Source organism: Cynocephalus volans, chromosome 8 (genome assembly GCF_027409185.1).
Source record: "Cynocephalus volans isolate mCynVol1 chromosome 8, mCynVol1.pri, whole genome shotgun sequence".
NCBI classification, from domain to species: domain Eukaryota; kingdom Metazoa; phylum Chordata; class Mammalia; order Dermoptera; family Cynocephalidae; genus Cynocephalus; species Cynocephalus volans.
The window spans coordinates 74,211,862-74,237,701 of NC_084467.1; the positions used below are offsets into that span (position 1 = coordinate 74,211,862).

At 39.8% G+C, this 25,840-nt stretch overlaps 1 protein-coding gene across 1 annotated transcript in view; it reads right to left on the bottom strand.

Moving 5' to 3' along the window:
- The window catches only part of LPAR3 (lysophosphatidic acid receptor 3), a 48,359-nt gene extending 41,318 nt beyond the window's left edge, over positions 1-7,041 (bottom strand). Inside the window, exon 1 of the mRNA XM_063103616.1 lies at positions 6,306-7,041. Coding sequence (XP_062959686.1) covers positions 6,306-7,041 — 736 coding nt within the window. The remainder of the gene's footprint in view (positions 1-6,305) is intronic.
- Positions 7,042-25,840: the final 18,799 nt, after the last annotated feature.

Below are 25,840 nucleotides of genomic sequence, written 5' to 3' on the forward strand. Positions count from 1 at the left end.
ATTATAATCACTTGCCCTTCTGAGACATCAGTTTCTCATATTATAAAATGGGATATCCACTCATTCCTGCCATTGTCTACCCCATTGTCACAGCCATGTCCCGGCCAGAGCCTGCCAAGGCCAAGCTGGAAGTGAGGAAATCTGGGTTCTACTTTTAGTTCCAACTTTTGAAAAACCACTTAACTTCCCTAAACCTCAATTTCCTCATTTACTCATTCTATTATAATCTCAACAAGTATGTGCCAGACAGAGTGCTACCTGTTAGATATGCAAAGATAGATAAATAAGTTACAGTCCTTGACTTCGAAGTGTGCACATCTTAGTTAAAACAACAACAACAACAACAAAAACACCAGGCATATAAACAATTAAGTGCACTAACTGAGGTGTGGACAAGATTGAGAAGTGACCCAAAGGAGGCAGTAATCAGATTACCCAGAGAGGGCAAAGAAAGAAGGTAGACCCTAGGTAGGTATTACAAGATGAATGGGAATTTCCAGGCAGAACAAGGGGAAAGGTATTCCAACATGTGCAAAGGCATAGAGAGGCAAAATAGGGCTCTATAAATCATTATAGCTTGAGCATAGGACATATCTAAGGGAGTGGCAGGAAAACAGGATAATACTTCCCTACTTACTTTGCAGGATTTCCATGAGACCAAATAAAAACAATGTATTAAAGCACTGAAAGGGGCACAGTACTGCAGAAACATCATGTATGAACACTATTAGTACCCTAGCAAGGCTCTTTACAGTACTCAATTTTCACCTATTTCCTCCTAGCATGAGAACTCCGGGTACTGGTTCCTCCCTTAACATCACTTTGCCTTCTTCCTCTCTCCCTTGAAAGAAGGAAAAGGAGGATTTAGCATTAACCTACATGGACAGAAGGGAGGAAAAGGTGAGAAGAAAAACATCCAGCTCCTTGTTTCAATTACCACAAACCTTTTCAAAGGCCCTTAACAATGATGTTTCATATTTTTAAAAAGTTCTGTCCTTATTAGCCAGAAAAGAAACCTTGACCCTAAGAACATGGCTTTTCAAATGTTCTTGACCATAACCCATGGTAAGAAATACATTTTATATCACAATCCAGTACATATATACACACATACAAAAAGAAAGGTTATGAAACAATCCTTATACCTATTAAATGCAAGGTATTCTGACATTTTCTCTTCTTTTTATGTCATTAAAAAAAAAGTGTTGTTTATAATCTCACTAGCAGGTCACAACTCACAGTTTGGAAAACATCACCCCAAGAGACAGGAAGCTTCATGGAACACTTCAGAAGAATGGTGTGCAAATCATTTTACTCGTTCTTTTCTTTTGTATTCAAGACATTTCAAAAATAAGAGAAAGTTGAGACCATTTCTGTGTGCACAGCTCACATGGTGTGTTGTTTGACAATAAATGAGAAGCTCACATGGGGTTTCTTGTGTGTTTGGTTGCTGTAGTTGTTTAGCCTTGTTGACAGGTAAGATTTCAAAACTCTCTCTTTGGCAGGCCTTAGTGCCCTTTGGAAAGCAGGATCATATGTCTCCAATGTCTTTTCGATGAGAACATTCAATAAGCAATTTCTTTCACATAAAGGGCCCCATCACACATCATAACCCAGAAGTGACCAAGCATTCTGCCTCAGGGCTGCTGAAATGGGAACATGATGCCCAGATGCCTTTCCAATCATGCACAGATTTAAAACTCACACCAACATCATCACTACCACCACCCTCAAGGAAAGAATCTGCTCCCCATCCATTTCTGTGTGCTTTTGTGTTCAACCAAAATTCTAAAGCTGAAAAGGAAACAAAGGTCATCTGATCTACCTCTCTCCTTCCAAAGAGGGTAACTAACTAAACTTCTCTAGCTCACAGCTGAGCTAGTTTCCACTGAACCACAACAAGCATCTATGCTCCATAGGGCCTTCCTTGTGGTACAATACAAGCTTTAGACATTTCCACCAAGGTCCAGGGTTGGATCCCTGTACCAGCCAGCTGCCAAAAAAAAAAAAAAAAAAAAAAAAAAGAGCAAACTAAACAACATGTCTCTATCACCACATTTTCGATTATGCTGTTTCTCTCCTACTTAGAACGTCTTTTCCTCCTGACCATATGAATTCCACCTATCCTTCCACATTATACTCCAAGCCCTCTAAGATGCTTTCTCCAACTGCACAGCTCCTGTCCATGCTTTCCTTCTTCTCCGAAACAAGATTAAGCTCACTGAATTCATGAAACCATATGCCTCTTAGATGCTGTTTAATAGACAATATGTTTTATTGACTGATTGTCTAATATTTAAAGAGTGTTTGGGCTGACTGGTTAGCTCAGTTGGTTAGAGCATGATACTAATAACACCAAGGTCCAGGGTTTGACCCCTGTATTGGCCAGCCATCCCCCACTCCCTGCTATAAAACAAGAGTGTTTGTAAGAAACATTAGGATTTAATCTTAAATGAACTTTCCCTACAAAAAATATATATCAAGGATAGAAAGGTTTAGCATTTTATCATGAAGATATTTAAATCATGTAATCATTAAAGAAATTAGTATTACTCTGTTCATTCCCCACATACTCAGAACCAGTGACTACAATGATGATAGATACCAGCACTGTTGATTTTTCTAATATATCATTGTTGGGAGATGCTGTTTTTAGGCAGCTGAATATTTACATGTATTATGTATAGCAATTGGGGCTTCCTCCTTAGGAAGACACTATGGTATGTGTGTGCTCTCAGGGAAAGAGGCTCTGTGCTTTGACACACAGTCAGCCACAGAACTCTGTGTTGGCTGCTGCCCCACAAGATTCTCTCTCTCTATCTCACACGCATGTGCGTGCACAGATACATGCATGCATGCACACGCATTCCTCTTTCTTCCTTTGCATCCCCATCTTTGGTTACTTATTCTTATAATAGGATCCCTGAACTGTATAACTTGGAAGGAAATTGAAGATTACCTATTTCACCTCAGATGAAGAAATTTAAGCAAGAAAAGGTAAGCTAATGTGCTTAATGTCACCCTTGTAGAAAATGAAAGAGTTGGGGCTAAAACCCAATTCTCCTGTTATCCAAGGAAACCAGGAGCTAGAACTCTTAAAAACTTTACCCCACCTAGCTCTCCAGTTTCGTTTCCCTGTCCCCGAACTTCCCATCTTCAACTAGATGCCTCTGTCTCACCACTGAGCAACTTCCTCAGGTCCTCAACACCAAACTGTCTGCCTGCTGTTAACCAATTCCCCAATGTTGTTTCACCTCAATCCCACTACTTCTCATATCTTACTTGGCAAGTTTACTGTTTATTCCAGTTTTTTTCTTAGCCAACACCATACCTGCCCAGACCACACAGTTCCTTTATTTTAAACCCTGCCATAACTGTGCCAGTTCCATATGAAACTGAAGCAAGTGACCATGACTGTCTCAGAGTCCTGTTCTTGTCACCTGGGATTTTACAGAAGTCTTTCCTATCTTGTGCTGTATACTATATAATACGCTGAAAAAGGAAGTTTTCTTCTTAAGCAGGCAGGTAACTTCTCAAGACACATAGTCAAGCAAATGATCATGCCTACAAGTTAAGCAGAGAAAGTAGCACAGTTCATTGATATGACCTATATAAATACCAAACTTCTCTCTTTACAAAAAGCATTAACATCCTCTCTAGCTCAAGAGTGGAAACATACATTAATGTGAATTCTTACTTTCTTGTTCTTGTCTATGTTCTTGTCAAGGTACTCAAAGAAGTATGAGGTGGTCAAAGCAGAAGACAGGACAAAGAGGAGACCAGTGAAAACTCCAAATACATCAAAACTAGCCACAGAGTGTGGTGTTAAACGCATAGACTCTCCAGGCCAACTGCTCAGTGAGTCTTGGTTCCACCATTAAAAGCTGAGTGACTTTAGTAGGCACATTGCTTAAACTCACTCAGTTTCTTCATCTGGTACATGGGGATAGTTGCACCTACCTCACAGGGTTAAATAAGTTAATATTTGTAAAAACCCTTAGGACAATGGTTGGCACATAGTAAGTGCTATATAAATATTTGTTAAATAAACTCTCAGTTTGAAATTATTCTAACAATCATACTGTGTGTCTGTTGACCTCCAAACCTTACTAAAAGTCTCAGGATCTAGAGACATTATGATGATTTCTGTACCACACCACACACACTCTGCATCCTCTAATGTGAACTATTTCCCAAGAGTTCATTTTATAATACCCTTACACTGGGACATGACAGGAATATACTCCTGGACCTCTCTCAGTAATGGTCTCCATTGCAGCAGCCACCACACTTAGTAAGAAAAGGCCTCTCTGCCTTAGAACACAGGGCCTATGAAACCACAAAAGATCTTGTTTGCCCACACACCAGAAATTCTACCTGTAACCTAGGGTTCGAATTAGGTGCAATAGGCCACCTACCACAGAGAAAACAAAAAAAAAAGGAAAAATTCTACCACACCAGATATGTCTTCTTGGTTCAGGGATCACAGTATAAGGCAAAACTTCTCAGAGCTGTCCTAACACTTCCAAAGCCTCTCCTCCCTTTCTCAATTTTACTCTAATCAGGCTCTCAGAAATACCAACTCTGATCTTCTCAAAGTCATCAAAAACCCACCACTTTGCTACACCCAGTAAGACCTTGTCTTCCCCCACCTCTGATTAACACATCAACACTGTCAATGCTCCCTTCCCTTGTCTGCTTTCTTCTCTTGGCCTCTAGCCCTCCAGAATCTCCTGGGTTTTCTGGTTCCTCCTCCTGGGGCTCCTTGCCTTCCCAATGTCCTTACACTGGAGTGCACCAAGGCTCACACCTTGTCCTCCCTATTCTACAGCCACATTCGCTATCATGGTGAGCTTATGCAGTCTTGTCATTTAAAATACCATTTCTGTGCCGGCCCCATGGCTCAGTCGGGAGAGTGCGGCGCTACTATCACCAAGGCGCTACTATCACCAAGGCCGTTGGTTCGGATCCTATACAGGGATGGCCTGTGCACTCACTGTGCCGAGGTTGCGATCCCTTACCGGTAACAAAATAAATATATAAATAAATAAAATAAAATAAAATACCATTTCTTCCCCCCAATGAGTCTCAAATGTACATCTCCAGCCCAGACCTAAATCCTGAATTCCTGACTCATATACACACAAATACCTACTCAATAGGATTGCCACTCCACTTGGATGTCCAAAAGGATCCTAGATTTAGCTCATCCAAAACCAAACTTCTGACCTTCCCCCCAAAGCTCTTCCTCTTCAGTCTTCCCCATCTCAGTGACATTACCCACTTTCACCTCCTCCTCTCACCTTCCCCTATGATAGGATTTGCTTCCCCATCAGCAAATCCTATCAATTCTATCTTTTAATAATATCCAGAATGTGACCATCACCTCCAACTGTCCTCTGGCTGCTAGGATCTGAGTACTGAAATCCCTCTGAAGCGATATTCCTCTTTTTGCTCCTACCCACTATAGCATTCTCTTAAAATAGCAGCCAGAGAGATACCCTTAAAATTTAAGTCAGATCGTGTCACTCCCTCATTCAAAACCTTCCAATAGCTTCTCATCCCACTCAGAAAAGCCAAAGTCCTGATAACTACATGGCCTTACATACTGTGAGTGGCCCCACCCTCCCCCCACCAGCTCTCTGGCCTCATCTCCTCTCCTCCCCTGCTCACTCCACTCCAGCCACACTGGTCTTCTTCTGTTCAGGGCCCCTGTGCTTCCTGCAGCTTCCACCTGGAACACCCCTCCCCAGACACCCACAGGGTTTGCTCCCTTACTACCTTCACATCTCTGCTCAAAGATCATCTTATTTTTTTTTTAATAAAGATGACTGGTAAAGGGATCTTAACCCTTGACTTGATGTTGTCAGCACCACGCTCAGCCAGTGAGCTAACCGGCCATCCCTATATAGGATCCGAACCCGTGGCCTTGGTGTTATCAGCACCGCACTCTCCCAAGTGAGCCATGGGCCGGCCCTTCAAAGATCATCTTCTATGTGTCCCTCATCCACGCTTTTTAAAATTGCAAACTATAACTGATTAACACTCCTTATCTCCCTTCCCTGATTAATTTTTTTTTGCCTAAGATTCATTTATTTTATAAATTTTAATTATGTTGTTTATTCCAATTAGGATACTTATTTTATTTTCCCCTACTAGAGTATAAGCTCCAGGTGGGTGGGAATTTATGTCTGTTCTTGTTCACTGCTGCATTCTCACTGCCTAGTAAGTGTCTTTTACACAATAGGTGCTCAAGAAAGATTTGCTGAATGAATGGGAATAAGGGCTCACTTGGTTCCTCTTACCTAAGACAATCATCACCGTCTTCATTAGCTTCACTGGTGTCCTCCGGCGGCTGATGGACCCACTTGTATGTGGAGACAAGACGTTGGTTTTCCTCTTGACGTACATGTAGATCCGCAGGTACACTACAACCATGATGAAGAAGGCCATGAGGTTGGACACAGTCCAGAAAATGAGGTAACTCCTGCTGTAAATGGGGGCCAGGGAGGAGCAGGCAGATAGGTTGCAGATGCAATTCCAGCCCAGTGTGGGGACAGCCCCCATGAAGATGGCGATGGCCCAGATGAACAAAATGAGCAGCGTCACCCTCTTTTTGGTTAGGTTACTGTGGACCCGCATCCTCATGATTGACATGTGCCTCTCCACGGCAATAACCAGCAAATTGGTCAGGGAGGCAGTCAAGCTAGTGTCCAAAAGCCCCTGGCGGAGAAACCAGCGGTTGACAGTCAAAGTTTTTGAAACAGGGCCAGTGTTAAACATCAGGAATACATAGGCAATGCCAGCAAAGAAATCCGCAGCAGCCAAGTTAGCCAACAGGTAGTAGAAGGGGAAATGGAACTTTCTGTTTTTGATCACTGCTGCAATAACCAGAGAATTAGAAAAAAAAATAAACAGGCAGAAAAACGTTCCAACACACAAAACAATCACAAGTGTCGTTCCTGTCCACTCATCGGCAGTGTCAGAGTTGCTCCTATTATAAAAAAAGTCCATACGCTTATCATAGTGACACTCATTCATTGTGGAGAAGAACTGGACATCCTAGAAAGAAATTTAAAGAGAAACAAATATCACTGTCTGTAAAATCAGTCACTAAACCGCCAGTTGCCACTGCTAAGCCCCTTCTTCTGGCTAACTCCTATTAATTCTTCAGGTCTCAGTGTAAATGTCCCTTGCTCCAGAACAGTAGACCCTGACACCCTACCATAGCATTTAGATTGCACTTTAATTGTTTGTTTCCCGGACTAGGCTGCAAGCTCAGTGAGGGAAGGTATGTGTCTATTTTGTTCACTATTATAACCCCCGGAGCCAGTTGCCCTGTTTGCCACGTGACTGAATAAATGAATGGATGAATGAATGATCACGGAGGCATCAATAGGTCTAATGAGCTGAGCCCTGCAATGTCCACTCTACATTGGTAACAATTTCAACACAGTATGTTAATGCTTTCTCCTGATGGTTTCTAGTTCATTTCTTATTTATGAGTTATGTTCATTAATGAAGGGCAGGTTGGTAATGTCAGGCACACTCTTGCCAAGATAAAGGGGGTTGAAGTACTCTTCACATGACCAAATGGCTTCCACAAGAGATCAATTTTCCATCACTTCAATTCCACTCCTGATCCTCCTTTTACCATCTTTTGGTTTCAAGCTACAATAACAACATTCACTTATCAAGCATGTGGTGTAGAGATGAAGACTTTAGTCTCAATACCTCTTACCTTTTTGTTCACTTCTTCCTTATATTCTCTTGACTCAAACTGTAACAGTGTGAATTTGTTTACTGGATTTTCCAACTCAATCACTTCAAGTTTCCTTCCCTAGGCACTCTCCAACACAGCAGGCTGTAGGGAATCAGGCCTCCATCGGCAAGACTGAGATCTGGAGTTTGGGCAAATATTCAACTCAATGTGGATTCAGAACATACCTGCCAAATGAGGGCAAGTCCTTGGGACACATGTCTAAAAGCAAACCCCAAAACAGGAGTATCAGGCAGACAGGGAAGATACGAATTCTCTTAGTACAAGATTTCTTGGATCTCAAAAGTGAGGGATTCTGGCCAAGAAATGGCTGGTCAGGGGCTCCAAGGACACCCATCTGTATAGGCTTGGTGGAGAAAACCAGGTGTTCTGCCTCACAAGGGTCTGGCCACAGTATGGAGGGTCCTATCAAAGGAGACTGTGGTTTAAGGCCAAGACTCTAGCTTCTGGGTAGAATGACTGTGGGCTCTCTCACAAGGAATGAGGCTAGAATTTATTCATTGGAGAACTGGAAATCCAGTAGGCCTCGTAGCTGAGCAGTCCACTGGTACAAATGAAGTGGCTCTAACAACCAAAGCTCAGTACAAATCCCCAGCTTTAAATTCCTGCAAATTTTCAAATCCAGTACCACATCCAGATTCAAGATAAGCAGATAAGACAAAAATTTTTAAGTATAAAATAGAAATGTATCTCAGTCTTCTTAATGTATATTTTAAAGGTATAATGATACTTTTAAGTGAATTAGGTACTTGTTTCTCTGCCATAGCAAATGGAGGTAAAATATCATTTTACATGCTTAAAATAAACAAACTGAGAGTAGTCTCAAGAGACAAATGGTTCCAGTGCCTTTCAATTACAAGGAAGAGGGACTCAATTTTAATAATGACAAGTAAATTATTCTCCTTGGTAGACATTCACCGATATTTAACTATAAATATCAAATTACTTCATATAACAGGCCAATGTATCTACATTATATTGTGATAACTTTCCCAAATTAAAAATACAGCTAGCACAATAATTTTAATAGCTTCATAATATTCCATTATATAAATATACCACACTTTACTTAACTCATCCCTAAGTACTGGGCATTAAAGTTGTTTCCAGTATTTCACTTTTATAAGTAAGGCTATATTCTTGTGCACTAATCTTTACATACTTGGCCAATTACTTCTTTAGAAATAATATACAGATTTTAAATTGAGATAAAGTATATAAATTTGTTTAAAGGTGTTTGATACATCTTGTCAAAGTGTGGTTGAGAGAAACCATATTTCTAATTCCACTAGCACCATATGAGAGGTAAATAGAAGATACTAAACTAGTGAAATTCAATTTAAATATCCAAGGAGAAAGTTCAGCTTTCAGCCATGTTGAAAGTATACAGAAATTCAAGACAAACAATCCAAGAAGCACATCCTATGGTTTGAATGTTTGTGTCCCTCCAAAATTCATGTTGAAACCTAATCCCCATTGTGGTGATATGAATAGGTGGGGTCTTCGGGAGGCAATTAGTGCCCTTACAAGAGACCCAAGGGAGCTTGTGAGCTCCTTTTTCCCATTCCTCATGTGAGGACACAGCAATGAGGCACCATCTGGTAAGCAGAGACTGGGCACTCAGCAGACACCAAATCTGCTGATGCCTTGATCTTGAACTGTCCAGCCTCCAGAACTGTGAGCAATAAATTTCTGTTGTTTATAAATTACCCAGTTTAAGGTATTTTTGTTATAGCAGCAGAAATGGACTAAGATACCACATGAGGAATTTTAATGATACAATTATTATGTGTACTTTTACTAATTAAAAATAATTTATGTATTTTATTTTCTTGCATACTCTAGATAGCTAGGGAAATATATTTCTAATTTAAAAGTTACAGTAGCCCTCCATATCTGTGGGTTTCACATCCATGGATTCAACCAACTGCAAGTTGAAAATATTTTGGAAAAAAATTGCATCTGTACTGAACAAATACAGACTTTTTCTTATAATTATTCCCTAAACAATACAGTATATGCTCCACACATCTTAGAACTAAAAAATAATAATAAATAAATTTTTTAAAATACAGTGTAACATACCATTTACATAATATTAGGTATTATAAACAATATAGAGATGATTTAAAGTATACAGAAGGATGTGCATGGGATATATGCAAATACTATGCCATTTCATATCAGGGACTTAAGCATATGTGGATTTTGGTATCCATGGGAGGTCCTGGAACCAATACCCCAAGGATACCAAGGGACAATTGTATACTATCCTTGCCTAATTTATTAGAAATATCAAGATTAATATGTCACAAAGAGGTTGGAATTAAGATTCTACAAAAAATACTGTTATAATTTTCCTAATTTTCTTTTGATGGGATCTTAAAATTTTAGTTTTGGTTATTATATTTGGTGGAATTTGTGATTATATGATGCACTAAAACCTCAATGATTTTTATTTCAAAAATCTTCAAATTCAACTTTCCACCAACAAAACCAAAATGGCACATTCTTTGACATGTTTTAGCCAAAATTGTCCTGAGACTAAGAAGTAGCTTTGTCTTACAAAGCTGGGATACCACAGAAAAAGTATGATTAGCCACAACTCCCACTAAGCAGCTTCCTACCCCCTAACCCCAGATTCTACTTTTGGGAGAAACAGGCCATGAGAGCAAAAAAGTTCATATAGGGTATTGGTAAAAAAGATTCCACAGGATGAAATATTATACAGTAAATGAAAATCATGTTTTCCATGAAGTTGTGGTGATATAATAAAAATCACATGTCATTATTTTAGTTACAAATAATTATATATGTATGCACCTGCCCCCCAACACACAAATAGTGTGTTGACTATTTTTTAAAGGTGTAGAAAAATGGTAAGGAAAAAAATTCCAAAATGTAAATAGCTAATTAAGAATGATGAAACTGAGTCATTTTTAAAAAGATTCTTTCCAGGTTTTTTATGTCCCATGTTTTCCATAATAAACCAACAGACTTTTAAACACTAGTTTACAAATTGTCTTAGGAACACACATTCTACTTAATGTAATTGACCTTTCTTCTACAACTATAGCTCTGAAAAATCAAAGTAATGTCCAAAGGAAAAGCCTCAAAGATTCACATATGTTCAGTTTACTCTTACCAGCACAGCACACCTTACAGTTTTTCAGTGATAATGAAAATAAAATGGTTTTCTACTTAAAACTTCACATTACCATAAAACTTCACTTGCTAACAACTGACCACATCAGGATATATAACTTTCACCAACTCTCCTATAAAACATTTCCAAACTCTATCACCCCAGAGCTCCAAAAGTGAATAACAGAAAGTTTTTTGAATTAGTACTTTGTATTTTTCTTCTCCTCTGCCATATTCTCCTCTGTTAACAAGCTACCAAGCTACCAAGCTACCAAGCTTGTTAACAGTCCCCAGTACACATATCAACTACAGATCACCACATGTTCTTTGCTGGAAATTACCAAATACTTTAGCAAGCTTATAATAAATGACCAATTTAGCATCTCTTGACCTCTCTCAAACCTTAAAATATGATTCTGTGATTTTAAACAAACTAATAAGTTATTTCAGTCCTAGCCTCAACTTCCTCTCCAGAGATACTTTCTCCGACCAATTCAAAGTAGCCCTGCAGCTCTCCTTATCAGAGAGCCCTGTTTTATCTTCATCAGAACACTTATTATTCATTAGCTGGTATTTTATTTTGGTTTTATGCATATATTGTCCATCTCTCACCCCTAGACCATCCAGCAAAAGTGACCAGCAGGAGCCTTGCTGATCATGCCCACCTCTTTACCATCAGCATTTGTTGAATGAATTAATCTCTGTCCTACACTATCTTTTCCCCCACTAAAATGAAAAGTCTCTGTTAAATGCCTTTGCTGACTTATACCTCAGCCACTAAATATGACAATTAGAGAGCTCCATTAGTTATTCTGTGTTCTCAGGTAAAATATCTCCACTTTATCATTACTATTTTTTTTTGACCGGTAAGGGGATCACAACCCTCGGCACGGTGTGGTCTGCACCATGCTCAGCCAGTGAGCGCACTGGCCACCCCTATATAGGATCTGAGCCCACGGCCTCAGTGCTACCAGCGCCGCACTCTCCCGAGTAAGCCAGGGGGCCGGCCCTATTATTACTGTCTTTAATTACTACTATTTGAGTGCTTCCTGCTGACTAAGCATTTTACACAGATCATCTCATTTAATCCTCCCAACAATAATATAGATTCTCTCTCTCTCTCTCTCTCTCTCTATATATATATATAGTTGTTGCTGTTGTTGTTTTGTTTGGTTTGGTGGGTGTGGTGGGTACAGGGATCAAACACTGCATCTTGGTGTTATCAGCACCATGCTTTAACCAACTGAGCTAACTGGCCAGCCCTAGACACCCTTATTACACCCATTTTGCAGATGAGGAAACCAAAGCACCCTTGCCTAAAGTCATACAGCCAGGAAGTGGAAGACCCTAGATTCTACTCAGGCAGCCTCGCTCCATAACTTGCATGCTTATCTACAATGCTGTGATTTCTCTCCGCAGGCAAATGAAACATCAGACAGAACCAAGAACTACAGTTATACTTACAATAACTACAGAACAGAAGTACAGAAGTACCAAAATACAATGATGTGAGCAAATCACATTCAAAGATGGCCCCACAGTATAAAAAAAAATTGGGGCATTGTAAATAGCCTTTAATCTTTTTTTCTTTAAATTATTTTATTCTACTTATTTTTTACTAGCCCTGAGAATATCAGAAAAAGCAATTTTCTGAAAATATGTTTTCAACTTTTATGGTAAGTTAGAACACAATATGGTCAATTTCAGGACCAGGTTAACGTCACTAAACTTTACTTCTGCTAAGTCCCAAGCTGTTTTTGTTTGTTTGTTTTATACTAAAGGTTTAGAGGATTTGATAGTTCTGACCCAGAAACAAAAAATGCTAAACTTTGGAGTGATTACCACAACTTCAAACTTCAGTAATTTAAGACTTCATAAAATGATGGCTTGGAAAGTCTGTATGTGGAATCCAAATAAAAACTTCATGAGTAAAGCTTTCATTTAGATTCTCCCAAACCTGTTTCCCTGAAAAATTGTACAGCCAGCTGGGAATGTGGAAACAATTATGAAAATTAAGACATCTGAAAACCACTCAAACAGCTTTTATTTCTAGCTACATCTTAAAAGACAAATTGCTGCCTGGCCTTTTAGCTTGCTTTCAGTAACACCCTCCTCTTCTTCCCAGGAAGAAGCAGTGGTGTATCGAAGACAAGGTTAGTGCTCTGCATATTTTCTTTTCCTATGGTTCACACATATAGAACATTCCTCTCTTCTCTGGAAACCCCATCCAGATGGAAGCTGGATATTAGGTTAGCTGGTACCCTAGCAACCAATCCTGAGTAAGTATTCATGTTTGTTCACTGAATTATTTTTAATAATTCATGTTAATGGCAAAATTGAGATAGCTTGGGAGATTTAAATTCACAAATAATTCCCGAGGTTCACTTTAGCCATTAGTCTCAAGGCCTTTACACTTGTCCTTCCCTCTGCCCAAGACTCCCTTTCCCTAGATACCCACAGGCTCATTTGTCTACCTCATTCCTGCTCAAATTCCACTTTATCAGAGATACCTTCCCTGCCACTCGCTAAAGAGCACCCACACCATCCTGCTGCACTTAAGCCATTTACCTTACTTTAGTTTTCTTTACAGCATTTCTCACAACCTGACACTATCTACTTGAGGCTATAGTCTGTCTCCCATCTAGAAGGTACGCATTGTGTTGTTATGGCACATCCCCAGTGCCTGGAACAATGCCCAGCACACAGTAGGAACTCAGTAAACACTTGCTAAATGTAGGATTAAATGAAGTATCCTTGTGCACACATGCCCACATGCCCCCTAACTGGTTACCCAAACTGAGCCTTAGTGCTTTCTTCTTCTTCTGTATACTCTGTAATTTGGGTCTCACAACTCTTTCATTTCCCTGGATAGACCTGGCTCCAAGTCCTGCTGTCTGAGAGGTATAAGGAGTGGTGTTTGCTACCCCTGAAAAGCAGCTTCACCAGAGCAGACAAGTCAGGGTGGTCTGAGGGACAGTCCCACAATAGAGACCTCTCCCATTAGCATGAAAATCAAAAACTAGGATTCCTCTTTGAACATAATTTCAAGAGACTCATATTACCAAGGTCATGGGTTCAGATCCCTGTACCATCCAGCCTTAAAAAGAAAAATCAAAAGAGAAGGGGACCCAATGGTCAAAGCTAGAACAATTCAAGCAACAAAATAAAGTAGTATGAGATTATAACCCAAAGTATGAAATAAAAATCCATGAGTCCACACTGACATAAATAAATGACTGAATAAAATAATAAATGGGAAAGAAGAGACAAGTCTCCGAAGGCAGAAGAAGTCCAGATAAATTATACAGATATTCCACCCTAAAGCAGAAGGAGCACAAACTGCCGAGATCCTTAAGTGTGGGCTGTGCATAGTGAGGTACTTCCAGAGAAAATAATACAGAAGGGGAGGAGGGAGGCATTGACTTTCCAGTGAGAAATGTGACAAACACTGCATCAGCCAGATGACCAAGGTCAACATCAACAGTGACAAGCCATGTTGCTCGTCTGTAATCTTGAGATATGTTAGGAATAGCACTTTACTCTGTGATCTTCCTCCCCGAAGAATCATAACCGCGGGGTAATCATGAGAAAAACATCAAACAAACCTCATTTGGAAGATATTCTACAAAATTCCTGACCACTACTTCTCAAAACTGTCAAGGCCATCAAAAATAAGGAAATCCGAGAAACTTGCACCGCAAGAGGAACCCAAGGAGATATAATGACTAAATATAATGTGTATCCTGCATGGGATCCTGGAACACGATAAGGGCACTGGGTAAAAACTAAAAAATATAAAGTATGAACTTTTGTTAATAATATATCCACATCAGTTCAATTAATTATAACAAATGTACCACATTAATGTAAGATTTAATAATAAGAGACACTGTGTATGGGAGGGGGTATAAGAACTCTGTTCTATCTGCTCCATTTTTCTGTAATTGAATTGCTCTGTAAAGAAGTAAATAATAAAAATAATTTTTAAACGGGGGCGGGGGGAGCAGAATGTTATTGACTCTACCATACGGCAGTAATTTCAAAATAAATTCAGCATCTGTGTTTCATAAGCAATTACTTTACTCTTTGCTACTGTAAAATAAACAGAAGAGTAGCAATTTGTTCAAGATCAAACTTAAACAGAAATTGTCTGTCATAGAGTATTAGAAGCCTCTGGTATTCTTTGATAAAGCTAGTATGTTTACTTTGGGGGTGCTTGCTAAGGGTAGAGCTATTACAAATCTGCTTCCCTCCATACACTAGATCATTTCTCTTGAGAAAGCTAAACTCTCAACCTTGCTTATGTTTGGTTACTCTGTTTCTTAAGAACCTAAAATTGTTCTGATCTAGATCCTCTGTTCTTCTTAGCAACAAAGTGTCCACAATATGCTCTTAAAGTAAAGGGTCTAAGAAAAGTGGCCACATAGAGGAGAGGCAAGCATATCCTGGGTGGGCTTGGGAACATACTTAACGCAGATGAGAAACTTAAGTGTCTCATGTCATCTTCAGCTCCAAGGTGGTGACACGCAGGAGAAAACTGCACCCTGGGCTTGGCTGAATAAATGGGGCATTGTGTTGGTGCAAGTTTATGAGCCCCGTAGGCAGGGAGCACAGCCTGTGGCATGTCAGCTGGCTCTCCCACTGCTTTCTCTCCCCATCGAGTGGGTGGATTTATGGAAAGCCAGGGTATATACACACAGCTTTTACCCTAGGATTTGTTTAATAAACAACTATAATCAAAGGTGTTGTTCTCCAGATGTTCTTGATGACTGAAGACTGTCTTAAGCCTCTTGATTAAACCGTAAAGCAAACGTGAAAGCATACAGAACTAAATAAAAGAGGTGATACATGGGTTTTATGTGATCAGCAAACTCCCTGACTTAGTTTATCCAAACATAATGTAAATCTTTCATTGTGTTTGCTTTATCTATTATAAAATTTTAATCTTTATTAAACTCATTAGACTAGAAAGTTGGCAGATACATTTTATCCTATGACCCTTATAAAAGATGCTAAAGTGCTTAAAATTAATATTATTTATACTTAACTCCATATGTTCTATTATATATAGCAAATAATCCTTAGACCGTCGTGTAATCACACTTCAGTAGCTTTACTGTTTGAAGGAGTCAAGAACATCAAAATTTTGGAGGGAGGGGGAGGGAGGAGATTAGATAAGAGACATAAAGAATAAGTATGGTTTGTAACAATGAATATGCTAATAAAAAATAAATTAAAAATTAAAAAAAGAATGTCAAAATTTAAAGTGTAGATATTGATTGCTGAAAAAGATGTTCTTGTACAAAAAACTTTGTCATCTGCAAAAATATACTTTGAGAAATTTCAAAGTACTGGTTTACAGTAAATGACTTCCCATGAAAAATTATATTTCTTTACATTGTAAAATTCACAACAGACAAAATTTTAGTCCACACTGTTTGTCCTAATCCAGCCATGGTACTGTTATGATATTTTCAATTTACAATGGGTTTATTGGGCCATAACCTCATTGTCAGTCAATGAGAATCTGTACATTGATTCTCCCAAAGTGGCTTTTTATTTACTAGATTGACTCTTTTTTAGCCATTGGGGGGAAATCCCCTGATGTTGCAGTGCAGAGTCATTCCCTGCCTATGTGTCATCCTTTACCACCAGACTATGAGCTTCCAAAGGCGAGACCAATTTCTTAGTCATGTTTGTACACCAAATGCCTAGTATAATTTCATGTAATAGATGTGCAACAAATGTTTAGTTGATGTGGTTGACATGTCGGTTAATTGGTTAGTTTCAGTTAATTGGTGGGAAGTAGAGGATATGGAAACCTGATGTTATGTTGAATAATGCTTGGATGATACAGAAGTAAAAAGTCTAGCCTATTCTTTAAAAAAGAAAAAGGCTGAAAAATACTTGACACCATAGTCAAAGGATTAGATCTCCTTACCAGCCAACCCACAAAGAAAGAAAGAAAGAAATATTTGATACCTCTTCTATGGCATTCAATATACTTAAATATGGCATTCAACATAGTTATATTTATTTGTCTCAACCTCACTTCCAAACTTGTTGGGAGCAAACTGGTATCCTTCTGTCTCCCTGTTTTCTGAAGCAGAAACACAGAATCTGGCTTGTAATAGGCACAACATTAGCAAATTTGTTCAAGATCAAGGTTTGGATCCCCTTACCAGCAAGCTGCCAAAAAAAAAAAAAAAAAAAAAGGGGTCAATTTGATTGATTAATTCCCATATCCTGTTTCCAGTTCTCATTTTCTTTGGTTTCACTGTCAAACATAATAATGGTTATTCCCTTCTGGAAACTCTTTCCCACAGCCTATGTGCCTTGACTCGCCTGGTTCTTTTCCCACTGTCCTCAGTATTCTTATCTGCTTTTCTTCCTCCAGACTTGAAGTGTAGACACTCCTAGACTCGGTTCTCAGCCCTTTCTTTTTTTTCCCCTTTAAACTCTTTCCCATTACAAGGTCAAGGATGGTCTTAAGCCCTGACACCTGTCACACCCTCTCTCTTGCTGAGCTCCTTCCTGCATGTCAGCAACCCAAGGTGCCTTGGAGGTCAACAAGAAGAAAGTCACAGGGCCAGCCCGTGGCTCACTTGGGGGAGTGCAGTGCTGATGACACCAGGGCCATGGGTTCAGATCCCTGTATAGGGATGGCTGGTTGGCTCACTTGGGAGAGTGTGGTGCTCACAACACCAAGTCAAGAGTTAAGATCCCCTTACTGGTCATCTTTTTAAAAAGTAAATAAATAAATAAGAAAGTCACCCTGCAGGTAGCATGGATGCTGTCTGGAACACTCAACCTTCCTCAGCTCAGCATTGGAGATGATGGGGCCTCACTAAGGAATGCAATTTAACTTTAAACACCAAGTTTTTGATATAAAGGGCTAAAATGATGGTGACTCAGGTCCCACTAGTTGTTTGTAGTGCAGCACTAGCAAGTTGGCAGGGTGAACTGGAGAGCCTCAGTCCACCTTACCTGGGCTGGGAACTTTTATCCTCCCTTTCTCTGATGTTTTGCTTAGGCTCAGGGTGGAACCAGTTTCCCTGGTGTCCTGTATTAGACTGTCTCTGTTGCTTGTTAACAGAATACCCAAAACTGGGTAATTTATAAAGAAACAGAATTTTATTTCTTACAGTTCGGGAAGCTGGGAAGTCCAAATTCCAGGGAACACATCTGGTCTGAAGACCTTCTTCATAGGGTGTCACATGTCAAGAATGGGCAGGCTGAGCAAGAGGGTCAACTTTCTCACTCACTCTCCTTATAGAGCCATTAGAACCACACCCATGATCACCTATTAAACAGTCAATGGATTAATCCATTCACAAGGGTACAGTCCTCTCAATCTAATCACCTCTGAAAGGCTCCACCTTTCCATCACCATAATAGGATTTCCCATCCACTTAACACTGTCAAAATGGGGAGGGATTAAGTTCCCAACACATGAACTTTGGGGGACACATTTATCCCATAGCATGCCCCATTGGGTCCTGACTACTATAGAGTTCCCTGACATTGGATATATTCCTGACCAAGCACTCTGGACATAACCTTGTGGATTCTAACTCAGATCCAAACGTGCACATTTGTTTTCTGGACTTCCCTCTGAGAATGGTTCTCAGCTTCTTCTCATCTGAACTTCTGATAGTTAACTTCACCACACAACCAGCCTCTAACCTTCAGGCTGTACTAGAAAGATATGAGCTCAGGCAAGAATTGTTTGTCAGTTTGTAAGTGTATTAGTCCATTTCTCTTGCTTATAACCTAAAACTGGGTAATTTGTAAAGAGTCTGCAGGATGCCAGACTCCATTTCTAAGAAGTCCTGTTCTGCATGGTATGACACTAAACTAACAGAAGAACTGAATTCTTCTAATTCAATTGACCATACTTGTATATTGCCCTGTGACTTCTCTTGTAATTATTTTTCATATTATTATTTAGTTTTATGTTCTGCAGCATAGACTGCTAAATCGTGTCTTCCTTTTCTTGCAGAGTAACAGGTTTGCAGCTGGGCACCTAGATGCCCACCAGGAAACTCCATTTTCCAGCCTCCTTGCAGCTAGAATGGCTACATAGCTAAGTTCCTGCCAATGGAATGTGAGCATAAATGAAGTGAGCTACTGCCAGGTCAGCCCTAACACATAGAGTGTGTGCCCCTCCATTCTCTTCTCCCTTCCTGCAAGTCGAAACACGAACAGGCCTGTGATACAGCTTTGAACATTCAAACAAGGGCAAAGGCCAGGGTAGCACAAATTTCCATCAATGAGGAAATCAGTACAGAAATTGAGATTAAACACTTAGAAATGTTTATGGCAATTTGACATTTCTGTGAGATACAAGTGCATAATCAGTGCATTTGTCTCTGAACAGAGTATAAATCAAAAGTATTGGTTTTTGACAGAAATAAATAATTTCTTCATCGGAAATATAGAAAATTGGTCTGTAAACACAGAGAGTTTGAGAAACACTGCCCTAGCGGATGGCAGAGAAACAAGATGAAAGGAACCCTTTGAACCTGAATCACTCACTTCAGGACTGTTAACATGAGAGAAAAATAAACTGTTCTCTTCAGGTCTATATTTGGGGGCTTCTTTGCCAAAGAAGCTTCTTGCTCTAGGTGATGGAGCTGGAAAGAACCAGAACATGAGCATGTGTTGGCAGCTTTTAGCAAGGCATTACAAGAAAGATATGAGCTCAAGCAAGAATTGTTTGTCAGTTTGTAAGTGTATTAGTCCATTTCTCTTGCTTATAACCTAAAACTGGGTAATTTGTAAAGAGACGAAATTTATTTCTTACAGTTTCAGAGGCTGGGAAGTCCAAGGTCTAAGGAACACATCTGGTGAGGGCTTTCTTGGTGATAACTCTCTACAGCAACACAGGGTATCACATGGCGAGAGTGGCCTAAGCAAGAGAGCTAACCTTCTCACTCACTCTCCTTATAAAGCCTTCAGAACCACACCCACTAAACTATCAACTCATTATTCCATGAATGGATCAATCCATTCACTAGACATGGACTTTGAGATCCAATCACCTCTTAAAGGCCTCACCTTCTACCACCATATTGGTAGTTAAATTTCAGCATGAGCTTGGAGGGACATTCAAACCATGGCAGTAAGCAAAGATGCAAAGGAATGCACAATGTCCAGAAACTGAGAAAAGATAACTGCTTAGGATTAGGGTTAGTGTTTACACCAAAGAGCAGAAAATAATATTACCTCTCCCAGTCTTTCTCAAAGGCCTCTCAATAAGACAATGAAATGCAACAAAGGCAGGCAGGCAGGCCAGCAGAAAAGATCTGAGTAAGAGTGCATCTTCCCACCCAAGTCCATGTTTCAAAGGATCTCAATGTAGGTACTACTAAAAAGAGGAAGAGAGAGATGAGCCAAACACAGATACTGGGAAATAAAGCATGCTTAAGAACTTGGTCCAAAATGGAATTTGGATGTGGTAGCTGGCACATGGAACTCACTAGATGCCAACAGACCAGAAGCCTATGAAGTTTTTAAGAAATTTGGGGCCGGCCCGTGGCTCACTCGGGAGAGTGTGGTGCTGATAACACCAAGGCCACGGGTTCGAATCCCATATAGGGATGGCCGGTTAGCTCACTGGGTGAGCATGGTGCTGACAACACCAAGGCCACGGGTTAAGATCCCCTTACCGGTCATCTTTTTTTTAAAAAAAAAAAAAAAAAGAAAGAAAGAAATTGTACTGCCAGAGAAGCCACAGCTTGGCCTGTAAAGGCCCATGTTCATTCTCTCCCAAGGAGCACACACTTTCCAACACCTACTTCAGATAAAGCTACGGAGGGAAAGGAACAAAGAAGGACTTCCCAGGGGACAAAGTTAAAGTGAGGGCTGCTGGGAGGCCTCCCCCAGAGAGCAGAAGCAGGGACCAACTACAGAACTTGCTCCATGGCCAGGGCAGGGCAGTCTTACTAATTCCTGCCTAGCAGGGCAACATCATATCTAGGCACCTGTGACTGCTTCATGTCTCCGATTCTTCTGAATGGGAGTTGTTATTGTGGTTTCTTGTTTTTGCTGCTCCACTGTATAGTGGATGTTGGTCAGAAGAAAGAAAGCAACCAACATTTTAGCATGGATATTTAAAGCAGAGGTTTGAGAAGAGAAAGCCAGACCTGTGGAGTTCTGGGGTAACCTGCACCCTTCAGGGAAAGCATGGCAGACTGTGATGATTGTAGGGGCAGGACAGTGAGGGAAGAGGAGTACAATACAATCTCCGGCATCTGCTGGACCTGGGTCAGAGGTAGGCTCATCATGGTCAGTAGTGGCTCTAACCTGTCACACTGCTGATCTGGCTGAAACCTTTTCTTCCTTCTCTAGAAATGGCATAATCCTGTACAACAACAGAACAGGATTGTTGAAAGGATTAAATTAAAGCAATGCTCCTAAAGTGCTTAGCAACATGCTTAGTATACAACGAATGGTAGACAGTACTTCCCAAGAGGATTGCATGACTCAGAATTTCTAAAAAGTTCAATGAAATATATAATTGGAATTCAGGGAGATTAACTGCTCATTCTCTAACACCTCCATTTAATAAGGAACGATGACAAAGTCATCCGATAACTACACAAAAATAGCCATAGTCCAGGAAAGAACTTCCCCTCTGCCTGAGTATGGGCTCAGTGCCATAGTGACCATGCTTAAGACACTGATGCTTTCCCTGTTCTGCTGCATGAATGAAGCAGAAAGGCAGGAGTGGAAAAGGGAGAAAGGTGGGAGAGGATAGGCAATGCAGTGCCGTAGAACACAGGATTTGGATTCTGGGTTCAAGTACTAGCAGATAGGTAGGTAAACTGAGTGGTTAAAGGGCATGGCTCCCACAGCTAACATCATACCCAATGGTGAAAAACTAAAAGCTTTTCCTCTAAGATCAAAAACAAGACAAGGATGCCCACTCTTGTTCCTTGTATTCAACACAATACTCTAAGTCCTAGCAAGAGGAATTAGGCAAGAAAAAGAAATAAAAGGCATCCATATTGGAAAGGAAGAAGAAAAATTACCTCTGTTCATAGGTGACATGATCTTACACACAGAAACATTAAAGATGCCCCCCCCAAACCAGTTAAATCTAATAAACGAATTCAGTAAAGTTGTGGGATATGAAATGAACATAGAAAAATCAGTCACATTTCTGTACACTAACAATAAACAATCCAAAAAGAAATCAAGAAAACAATTACATTTACAATAGCACAAAAAACTGAGAATAAACTTAATCAAGGAGATGAAATACTTGTACACTGAAAACTATGAAACACTGATGAAAGAAATTAAAGATACAAATAAATGGAAAGACTTCTCATATCTATGAATCAGAGGACTTAATACTGTTCAAATGACCATACCTCCCAAAGTGGTCTACAGATTCAATGCAATCCCTATCAAAATCTCAATGACGTTTTTTATAGAAATAGAAAAAAAATCCTAAAATTCATATGGAAAAACAAAGGACTCTGAATAGCCAAAACAATCTTGAAAAAGAACAAAGCTAGAGGCCACGCACTTCCTGATTTCAAAAGATATCACAAAACTACTGTAACTAAAACAGTATGGTACTAGCACAAAGACAGACATATAAACCAATGAAATAGGATAGAGACACCAGAAATAAATCCACACATATATGATCAACTGATCTTCAACAAGGGTGCCAAGAATACATAATGGGGAAAGATAGTCTCTTCAATTAATGGTACTGGGAAAACTGTTAATTCACATGCATTTGAAGCTAGCCAGCCTGCATTTGAAGCCTTGCTTACCAGCAAGTTAATTAATCTCTCTGTGCCTTAATTTCCTCATCTACAAAATGGGGATAATAACATTACTTTCTTCTTAAAACTGTTAGGAGATTTAAATAAGGTGCTTAGAACTGCCTCTGACACACAGTGCTAATTTAATTACTGTTATCATTGGGGCCTAGGTAAAGTTACTTAATCTCTTTGAGTCTCAGTTTCCTTTGTTGTAAAAGGGAGACAAGATCTAACTTGTCAGGTTATTGGGATGAAGTAAAGGACATAGCAACTGTAAAGCCCCGAGCCCACTCCTGGGTCTAGAGGAGTTAGAGAACCTCCAGTAAGCTCCAGGGTGAGCTGTTCCCAAGAGGTGGGGGAGAAGGGGCCCCAACAGAGATTACTGGGGAGGGGAGACCAAAGGAAGAATCCCCTCCCTCAAATTGCGAGCGTCATCAGAACAACGACCTCAAAGCCAAGGCCTTCTCTCCTCTACCATCCTGTACAGTCACTAGCTGATGTTTTCTACCACCACTGAAAACATTTAGTCCCAGATGAATATGTATGATCAGGAAAGAAGGGGTTAGCAAGCTGGATTAAAAACTTGATGTTTAAGATTCTAACTACATTATCATTTGATGGGTGGGAGGGGGGAGATGGAGGGGGGAGGAAGGAGTTGGTAAAGAGACATGAAAATCAACTACATTGTATATTGATAAAATACAAAAAAAAAAAAAAAAAGATTCTAACTACATTATCATTATTCAGCTGGTTAGAGCACTGCCTTGTAACACTGAGACCAAGGGTTCAGATCCCCATATCAGCCAGCCACCAAAAAGAATAACTATATTACCACACTTCCTCTAGACCACCCCATTAGGATCTTAGAGCAATCCATCAAAATACATTCACTGATATACCATGGAACAGTTTTCAGGTGAGTTCCCATCTCTTTCCCCATTTCAGCCCATGGTGAGATGGGCAGTGTAGCACTCTCCTCTTCACAGAGAAGAAAACTAAAACTGGGAGAGTGATTCTCTTGAGCAGCTCTCATCCTTCTAGCCCAGGGCTCTCTTCACCTCACTGACTGCTGGAGCTTCTTTGGGGTAGCAAATTCTCTGCCTCCATGAGAAATTAAATATGAAGATTTGTTCTCCATTATGGCATTGATGTCTTTTGCAAACATTTACTGATTCTAGAGGAAATATAATCTGATTGTGGTAAACATCAATAAAAATTTGTAAGCACACCTTTACTCAGAATTTTTGATATGCGCTTATGGGGAAAAGTCCATATAATCAAATGAAAATGTCAGAATGAAATTCTAAATACATGATAGAAAATGACAATGATTAGTAATTTTGCGTGTTTCAGAGAAAGCTCAGAAGAAAAACAACCCAGGTTACATCTAGCACGGTGAACGATGTAAATTAATACCTTCCCCTAAAGTGTTTTGTTTTCCTCATTAACAAAATAGAGTTTACTAGTTGAAGTACACTACAGACTTCAGTTATTTGACTAACAGAAATTAGGGTGGAAATAAACTGAGAAAGACTAGGAATGACCTGGTAGCAATCCATGGAAATTTAACCTTGCTGACATTCCTTTTTATTTTCCTCTATTGGATATTCCTGGAATTTGCATATGTGGAGAGCTACATAGCTGTAATGGACAAGTTCCACTGGTTCGGCTATAGTGGAGTCTACCCAACCAATGGAGTCTCTCATCCCTGTCCAGATTTTAAAATGTACATACTATTCCTGTCTTTGCTTTCCTTTCATTCCCATCTTCTCTTTTCCTTTCCCATCTCTTTTCTTCCCTCCCCAGAACAAGGTGGTCAGCATGTGGTTGAGAATGTAATACAATGAAGGAGAGTTTGGGGAAGTGCACAGAGGCACGAGTTATATGGCTGGGAGCCACACAGAGCAGTGAGCTACAGACACTGGAGGCTGACGGTGAAGCTGCATCGACACAGACCAGCAGGCCTAGCCGCCAAGGACAAAAGGCAGTGGGAAAGGAGGAGGCAAGATGGCCTTCATGGTTGGGAGATTGGTTACTTTGAGCAAATAAGTAAAAATACCGAAGATAATGGGAGCCAAGTTTCTAACTGCCAGAGAAGATATGTACAAACATATAAAGGTGGAAAAACAGAAAGACCCTTAGGGTGTTGGATTGAAACTGCAGGTATTAGTACGAACTCATGATTTTATAATATATGGCCTAATATAGAAAAATTGATAAATATATGTGTGTATACATAATATACATATATTTCCTAGCTCTGTCTTCTGAGAGATCTAGAAGCAATGACACTCTGATAACAATGGGCATAATATCAATCTTCCATATCTTATCTAAATACCATTCTTATGTCATACATTACATCTCTAGACTTACTCATCCTACATAACTGCAACTTTGTACCTTTTGATCTACATCTTCCCATTTCTCCTGCCTGCCTTCCCCCTACCCCACCTCTGGCAATGTACAACATTAGGACTACAGTTAATAACATTGTATTATATACTGGTAATTTGCCAAGAGAGTAGATTTTAGGTACTCTGACCACAACAAAAAGAAAAAAAAAAAAGGTAACTCTATGAGACAATGGGTATATTGGTTTGCTTGACTATAGTGATCACTTCACTACATATAGGCCTGGAACTGGGTAATTTGTAAGAAAATGAAATTTTATTGCTTACAGTTTCAGAGGATGGGAAGTCCAAAGTCCAGGGAACACTCCTGGTGAGGGCGTTCTTTGGTGGTGATTTCAACAATGCTGGGTCTCACATGGCAAGAATAGCAGAGCAGAGAGATAAAATCCTCTTGTGCTCGCCTTTTAAAGCACTCAGAACCATGCCCGTGACCACCATGAAACAATTTGCTACAGCAGGTCCTCACAATCTAATCACCTCTTCAAGGCCCCACCTTTCAATTACCATAATAGGATTTCCCACCCTTAACACTTACAGCAGGGATTAAGCTTCAATCCCCAACTTTGGGGGACCACTCAATCTACTGAAATGGGTATATCAAGATAAATACATCAAAACATCTTGTCATATACCTTAAATATATATCATTAAAAAAAGAAAAAAATAAATACCATTCTCTACCAAAAGGGAGTAATATGTAGGTCAGGTGTGTTAGC